This window comes from Eurosta solidaginis, chromosome 1 (assembly GCF_040869045.1).
Source record: "Eurosta solidaginis isolate ZX-2024a chromosome 1, ASM4086904v1, whole genome shotgun sequence".
NCBI classification, from domain to species: domain Eukaryota; kingdom Metazoa; phylum Arthropoda; class Insecta; order Diptera; family Tephritidae; genus Eurosta; species Eurosta solidaginis.
This window is the reverse complement of record NC_090319.1, coordinates 319,907,597-319,916,151: the sequence shown is the minus strand read 5'-3', so window position 1 is coordinate 319,916,151 and position 8,555 is coordinate 319,907,597. Positions and strand designations below refer to the sequence as shown.

The 8,555-nt window shown below is 36.8% G+C and overlaps 1 protein-coding gene across 2 annotated transcripts; it reads left to right on the top strand.

The window, feature by feature from the left end:
* Window positions 1-7,016: 7,016 nt before the first annotated feature.
* Window positions 7,017-7,886, top strand: RpS30 (ribosomal protein S30). Of its 2 annotated transcripts, none has more exons than XM_067772474.1 (3): window positions 7,017-7,072; window positions 7,291-7,381; window positions 7,457-7,886. In XM_067772474.1, the coding sequence occupies exons 2-3, from the start codon at window positions 7,304-7,306 to the stop codon at window positions 7,775-7,777; spliced, it is 399 nt and encodes a 132-aa protein (XP_067628575.1). In that variant the 5' UTR covers window positions 7,017-7,072; window positions 7,291-7,303; the 3' UTR covers window positions 7,778-7,886. The 2 variants fall into 2 exon arrangements, with proteins under 2 accessions (XP_067628575.1, XP_067628584.1); XM_067772483.1 differs by lacking the exon at window positions 7,017-7,072 and adding an exon at window positions 7,079-7,215.
* The last annotated feature ends 669 nt before the right edge of the window (window positions 7,887-8,555 follow it).

Here is an 8,555-nt window from a genome sequence, read left to right as displayed (position 1 = left end):
TGAACGCACCTAGTAATACTCTTGATAAACTTGATTGTTTTTCAGCTGTATTATTGCCAAAAAAAAATTTTTTTTGATTGTTATACAAATTAAAAAATACCAAGATTAAGTGAAAAATCAAAACTAAAACGCCTTTACTTGCTGATGTTGGAGATTTCTGATGAAAATGCCGGCTGTAATGTCTGCAAGGTTGCATTCCTTTGAGTTTACCGCGTTTACACAATGAAATGTGCGCGTAAATTTATACAAATTGTGTAAATGATTTTTCATACAAAATTTGACAGCTCGTGCGTAAACTAGATAAATTTATACGTTTACACACTTTATAAGGCATTTATACGGTTACATGCGTCCCCCTAATGTTAAAAAAAGCTGATAATGACGATGTTGTTGTTGTACGATCATTTGATGATTTGTCTGGAATTCCTGACTAGCTTTTTTTTTTATTATAATTATTATTTTTTGTTTTAACCTTAAATATTAAATAATGATACTTAATGATCTCAACATCGATAACTCTGTCATTGACAGCCCTTTTAACAGTATAAATAAGCTTATTCCCCTGAAAAATGTACTATATATAATGCACCAAAACATAAGTAGTGTAAGGTCAAATTTCGATTCACTACTGTGCAATCTAGGAATATTTCCAGTTTACCCAGATGTCCTATTTGTGTCGGAAATATGGATTTATTCACACGAAACGGCTTTTTATGACATTAATGATTATAACTTTTTTGCAAACAATAATGATGAGTATTCTGCAGGAGGTGTGAAATTTTTATATATAGCTTTATAAGTGCAGATGTTTTAAAAGTCCTGCTTAAAAACGGTAACAAGTTTCTATCCTTAATCTGTGTTTATAGGCGGCACTCAGAATCTTGTCAGCTCTTTCTAGAAGAGTTTGCAGACTTCTTGAATAATGAAACTACAAGTAATGTAATTATATTAGGTGATTTAAATCTAGATTTAATGCAATTGAATGTTACTTCTGAAAATCATCTAGCTTTAATGGCTAGTCACGGATTCTCTTCATATTTGAATGAATCGACCCGGAATTCTTCTGGGACTTGCCTGGATCATGTCTTCTGTCGATTCAATAGTTTATGTTCCTGTACTGGTATAAACTTTGATCTTAATATTACAGACCATAATATGACTGGAGTCCAACTAGGCTATCTTCCACATACGAAAACAAAACACAAATCACATGTTACGAGAATAAATTATTCAATACTTAATTAAAAGTTGCGTCAAGAGGATTGGACTAATATTTACTCGGAGGCAGACGTTTCAAAAGCGTACTCCTTATTTTTAAAGATACTGCAGACTTACATACAGCTTTCCAGTTACACCTACGTTCAGCGTAAGTTTGAAATCAAACTTAAACCATGGATAAGTTCTGACCTTATCAATAAAATAAAGCTTAAAAACAGACTAGATGTTAAAAGTAGGAAGCATCCAACCAATAGCGAGCTTCGTTCCCGTTACAAAAAGTTTTGTAAACAAGTAAATAGGGACATAAAACTGCAACGCGATACTTATTTCCACAATAAATTATTAAATTGTCGCAGAAACTGCAAAAGAGAATGGGAAGTTGTTAATAGCATTATAAATAGGAATAGTAAAGATGGTGAGCGGAATAGTTCTTTAAGTGAATGCGGTAATGTTATTGACAACCCCTTTGCTGTTTCTCGTATTTTTAACGATTTCTTCGTATCTGTTGGGCAACCTAATGCTTCTTCATGCGAATGCGTATTGTCTGGTGGCGGCACAATTAGCTCGAGCAATAGTTTTTTGTTTGAACCCTTCTCAGGCTCTGAGATCCTGAGTATAATAAAAAAGCTAAGCAACTCCGGTTCTTGTGGTCACGACGGTATTTCTAATAAGCTCCTTAAAAATGTAGCCCTTAATCTATTGGACGTTTTGAAGAATCTATTTAATGCTAGTGTTTATTCAGGAACCTTCCCCGAAGATTTTAAATGCGCCATTATTATTCCTTTCTTTAAAAAGGGTAATAAGAAAGACAAAAATAACTACAGGCCGATTTCTCTACTTCCTTCTATTTCTAAGGTTTTTGAAAGGGCTGTTAAAAGCCGTCTTTTACTATTTCTGGAAAGCAAGTCATTTTTTAGTCCTGCCCAGTTTGGGTTTAGAACTGGCCGCTCAACCGAGGATGCTTTATTAGAATACTGTTCCCTCATCTATCGAGAATTGGACAAAAAAAGAATTACGCGAGTCTATTTGTGGATATCACCAAAGAATTTGACACAGTGGATCATTCCATTCTACTTAATAAATTATATTATGCCGGGATTCGAGGATTCATACATGAGTGGTTTGTATATTATCTTACTGGTAGGAAACAACACGTTAGAATCAGCGGTGTTCTAAGCAATTCTAATCCAATAAATATATGCGTTCCACAGGGTTCTGTGCTGGGTCCAATTTTATTTCTAATATATATTAATTCAATTTTCGATATGCCTTTTGTTGGAAATGTCACTGCATTTGCAGATGATCTTGCTATTCTCTATGGATCCTCGAATACTTTGGATCTGGTAGCCAACATAAACCACGATGTACATCTTTTAAGATCCTGGTTTGCCAAACACAGGCTCGTGGTCAGCAATAAAACCAAGCTTATGTTTTTTAATCTGAATGCAAGAAAATCTGCAGATGTAAATATTGTTTTTCATTCTGCAATTTGTGAACGCTTTGCACTTCACGAGCACTTGTGCAAGAAGTTCCTGCCCGGTACGTTTGATCGGCTTGCTACTTGTAGCAGCAATTGTTTCATGATTGACACTGTTGAGAACTTCCAATACCTAGGAATAACTGTCGACCAGAATATGAAATGGGGCTGTCATACATCCCGTCTTAAACAATATCTCCAATATTCTTTACGCTGTTTTTATCATCTAAGAAGTTGCTGTTTTAACTCTATTAAAATTTTTTTTCATAAGGTGTGGATACCTACATAGTATGAGGTCGGAAACGTATAATCTAAGGACAAACTCACATCCTGCTGTAGTTGACCCTTCCTCGCGAACCACACACTTTAGCAAGTTTTATACGATAGTATCTAGAAAACTTTTTAATGCACTACCTGCCGAAATTCGTGCCTTACGAAATTTCCATCAATTCATTAAAAAAGTGAAGTCCTTTCTTTTGGGCCTTTCGCATACCGAAATCGAAGTTTTGCTGCGGACCGATTCATAAACAGTTTTTAATTAACTAATTTTGTCTTATATTCATTGCTTTCGTTTGTATTACCTTTATCTTTACAAAAGCTCTATTAAATGCGTTAGTGACATAAATAGATTTATTTATACCTATTTTCAACATATAATTAATTTTTAACTTTAATATTTAACAGTCCACCCCACTGTATATTCAATATAGATGACATTTAGTCTGATGCTAAGTAAATGAAGTCACAACAACAATAAAGCAGACATTCACTTGTATCTACATAAACGAATCAATCATTATGTCTACACATATGTACGTACACGCAGCAGAGAAGAGATGCACAAGCACATGCAGATATCTTATCTGAGATGCTCCCAAAAGTATGCAATTGTAATTGTGGAAGTGTCGCTGACAAATACATGCATATGAGAAGCTATATACGTGCATCTGTAGTTATAATTATATGACGGTAACTAAATAAATTCTGGAAGCGCCTAGAAGATGCCACGGGGAAATCACAGAGTATAAAAGCACCAGCGGTAGAGGCGCTACAAGCAGTTTCGATTAAGACGCTATCTAGCGAACAACAGCAGTATTATTGGAAAATAGTAGAGTTATTTATTGTGAAGTACTTTAATAAAGGCCATTTTGCATTATTAAATATTGGAGTTATTTATTCAACAGTTTAGTGATCGAACTTAGCAAAAGGGCAAATAAGAGGATTTGCAGTAAATTCGTTACAGTATGTTTCTTTATATTTTTCCCAAGTACGGCCGGCAATCGATTTTGCTGCCTTGCACTGCAGCTGCAATTTTGGTACCATGCGCCTTGAAGTTCGTACCACTATGGCCGTATGAGCTGCGCTCAAGCTTCCCTAGGCACAGCCTCATTGCAGTTGTTAAAGCTACACTGTTTGTAACGTTGAGCTGAAATTTTTTACGACAAACAAAGTTTCTGGTGGAAGTCCAGAACAGAGGTCGATTGCTAATACGCGTTCAAAAATATAGAGAGAGGTGTCAGAAGACGTGTATTGACGTCGACAAGAATAGTCCGAAGGCGGAAAATAAAAATTGTATCTCTGTCCGTAGATATTTGCAGTTGAAGTTGGCGATTTTCATTTGGTATTTGTTGTGTTCGTACCCACAGAAAAAATGTTGCATCACCGTGGCGGTAGCCACGGTTATACCACACACCCGGACTTGGCATGACGTAGCCCAGGGTTATTTTTTATAAGCGCGGTCAAAGGCCGCCAACGCAGAAAGGTGTTCTGCGCAAAAATACTATGGATCCCACCCCCGGTTTCGGATGTACCCGCGGGTCTTTTTTCGGTTTTTCGTTAATATCTTTTGAACGAGTTAAAATTTTTATTTTCCGCCTTCGGATTATCAATACTGATGTCAAGACGCGTCGTTTGACACCTCTCTCGATATTTTTGGTAGCGTATTAGCAGTCGACCCCTCAACTAGACTATTACCAACACTTCTTTTCCTCTACTAAATAAATAAAAGGTAATAGGCTTTTTAAAATAACTTACATGTTACTCGCTTCTTGCTACTAGCTGACTTGCGGAGAAGGATGATGCTATTCCACAGTCTTGTTATTGAACTGAATTGGCTGTAATAAAACAAAGAAAATACTGGCTTTATTAAAGTATCAATTTTTGTAAAACTACTTACATATTACTGGATGATGCTTTTCCACCGTCTTGCGAAATGTAATTTTATTGAATTGCAGCTAAAGACAAAGATGGCCGTACCGTTTGAGAAATTTATAATAAATTTATAATAAACGAGAAGTTTTGCCGGTTTTTCTTTAATGAGCGAAGGCCGCCAACGCAAAAAGGTGTCCTGTGCAATACAATTTTTAATTTCCGCTTTCAGATTCAAAAAACGGAGCTCGAAATGCGTATTTTGATACCACCTTTGATAAAAATTAGGTTGTGCTCTGTCTTCTAAAACGTTACCTTTTTTTGGTTTTGGAAATCGAATCTTCCAATTGAAATTGGTGGCAAGAGGACTTGTTTTCCTCTAGTTATATAGCCAGGTTAACGTACAAGGCAATATACTTACAACATTTAGAAGTGCCTAAACAACTAGCACATGTCACAACTAAAAGCACATGAATTTTTCCTTTTTATTAACATCTCAACAATTATATTTGTTTGCGTTTTAATATTTTCCGGAATAATTATTGTACCGTTATTAAAGATGACACTGTCATTTCGATGACAGCATGAGACGTCGATGTGCTAGTGGAGAGCGAAAAAGGCTTTGAATGTGTGCGTGAACTAGTTACCTCCGTCTTGTAGAGTAATTGTTGCAATGTTGTGCACTGAAAAAAATTTTGTGTAAAAAGGGGTTTTGTACACATTTAATTTTGATCCACCCCATTGGTGGATCGGCCAGAGTAATTTTTTATAACCGCGCCCGAAGACCGCCAACGCAGAAAGGTGCTCTGTGCAAAAATAATATGGATGCCACCACCGGTTTCGGAGGGACCCGGGGTAATTTTTCGGTTTTTCATATATTTTGAACGAGTTAATATTTTTATTTTCGTTTGACACGATATTTTTGGGCGCGTATTAGTAGTCGACCCCTTCTCAATAGTATTACCAAATTTCTAAATTTTTGTTCAGTATTTTGTGTTTGAATTTTATTTTAAAATTCCTTCAATGTTCTTTCAAGATGTATGTCGGGATTGATTCTGGATAGGTAGTTTAACCTGTTGCAGTACCCAGATCGAAGTTTAGCTAGAGTGACGCGCATTTCCCTAGGGAGAGTGAGTTCCTCCGCTGCTAGTCCTGTGAATTTTTCTTTGAGTAGCGAATTTGTCGGGCAATTCCTGGCATAGAGGTCCGACGCTTGTTTGTGGATATCACTGAGGATCTGTTTGTGCTTTTTTGTTTCATACAGGTGTGTTCTCAGGTGCCGTATTTCCTCATAATGTTTACGGAGATTACCCCTTAAGCCCCTGTGCAGTGTAGCCTCATCAATCAGATGTCTGTTGGGATGCCCAGGCTTCTGGGTATTCAACAGAAACTGTTTGGGTAGCATTCCATTCCATTGTTGTTGTTGTTGTAGCGATAAAGAAACTCTCCGAAGGTTTCGGGGAGTGTTATCGATGTTGATGGTCCTTTACAGGATATATATCCGGTATGTTCCGGTAACAAGCACCTTTAAGGTACAAGCTCGACCATCTCAGGAACGATTTAATATGACCACATTGAACCTTCTAAGCCATACCACCAATAATTTTTTCTGAAGCACTTTTTTTACAAAAGAAATAACACTTTGGGTCCCTGGCTATAATTTTTGTAGGTTTCGCTTTTTTTTATTCCTTGACGAAATATGCATCCACATTGAACGAAGCTCTAAATATAACCTTTATCAGGTATCTATGGAATATTTCAATAATTTTTCTCACGAAATGTTAAGATTCTTCAGTTTTTACTCAAAAGTGATAAAAAAAAACGACAACAAAAAAGCGAAGTGAATGAAGCAAACGCGACCCAGAAGCAAGTGAATATTTTGACAGCAAAAATGAGTGTTCGTGACACTTTGCGCCGCTATATAATACGAAAAAAACGTAAGACAATCACCTGCAGTCGCCGATATTCACCGAGAGTCACTGAAGTGAATGAATGCTCTTATATGATACGAATTTGGTTTCACTAGGGTGAAAGCGACTCCTTGCGTCGCTTTGCGTTATAAATAATAACGCCGTTAAACTATTTTTGCTTTTACCTTAATTTCCTACTGGGTCCTAGGTTGGGAGATGCGACCCTGCAAGTGATGACATTTTATCTTCGAAATGTTATTTGACAGCTTCGAAATCCAGCCATCTTTCTTTTTTCGCAAATCCCGTCTAAAGTGTGAAGGTGAGGATTTTTTTTAATGTGATTTAAACAAATATTTTCTGGAATAGTGTGATTAAATCCAATCAGCGATGTATAATTCAACCCCCTTTATCTTTTACCGACAAAATTTCGTAGAATAATGTATCTTCTGGCGAAAAATCATAGTTATGTTCTGTACACGTGTTTCTTGCAATTGAATCAGGTGATAAAATCCATTTCTATTTTTATTTTACTTGCAGATAAAAACACAAAATGCAATTGTTCGTGCGAGGTCTTGAAACTGTTGAACCTTTCGAGGTGCAAGCTACTGCTACTGTTGCCGATGTTAAGGTGTGTGTGCGCATATTCATATGCAATTGTTAATTGATAGCCCATCAATTGCATAAATTTTCATTCTCTCTACAGGCACAAATCGCTGAAGCCCATGGCTATAAGATGGATGATATTACTTTGAATTGCGAAGGTATTTCTTTAACCAACGATGCCGCTGTGACATCTTTGACTTCATATGAATTGGACATCACCGTGCCAATGTTGGGTGGTAAAGTGCACGGTTCTTTGGCGCGTGCTGGTAAAGTCAAGGGACAGACACCCAAAGTTGAAAAACAAGAAAAGAGGAAGAAGAAGACTGGCCGTGCAAAGAGACGTATCCAATATAATCGCCGTTTTGTAAATGTTGTGCAAGGTTTCGGCCGTCGTCGTGGTCCAAATGCTAACTCGAACTAAGAGTATTATTTAGTTATTGGATCCATTGGTTTACTGCTATTTTTATGGATTTGTAAACTGGATTTTCACAAAATAATTAAAAAATTTAAGTAAAACATTAGAATGTAAATCATTGTACGTACATATTTTAAATGAAGTACTAACTACTTGGGCATACATGAGAATTGTTGGTGAATGCGGCCATTGTGAACAAGTGTGGTATACTATGGATGCGGCTATTGTGGTGCAATAACAATTTAAGGTAGTAGTGCAGTTTACGGTACCCACCCTAAAGTTGGGGAAACAACCACATGAAAATCGCCAAATTCAACTTCAAATATCTCCGGACAGAGTTAAAATTTTTCTTTTCCGCCTTCGGATTATTGTTCTCGAGATTAATACGCGTCTTTTGACACCTCTCTCGATATTTTTTGACGCGTATTAGCAGTCGACCCCTCAACTAGACTATTACCTTATTTTTTATAGGCGCGGCCGAAGGCCGCCAACGCAGAAAGGTGGTCTGCGCAAAAATACTATGGATTCCACCCCCGGTTTCGGAGGGACTCGCGGGTCTTTTATCGGTTTTTCGTTAAAATCTTTTGAAGGGGTAAAAAAAGTTAACTTCCGATTTCGGATTCTTGATCTGGACATGAATACGCGTCTTTTGATACCTCACTCGAATTTTGGCCCAAAATTCGGTGGGTACCGTAAACTGCACTATTACCCAATTTAATGTCAATAAAACTTACCATATTTATGAATCAGTGGATATAGATTGAGCCAGATTTTGAGTTCAAGG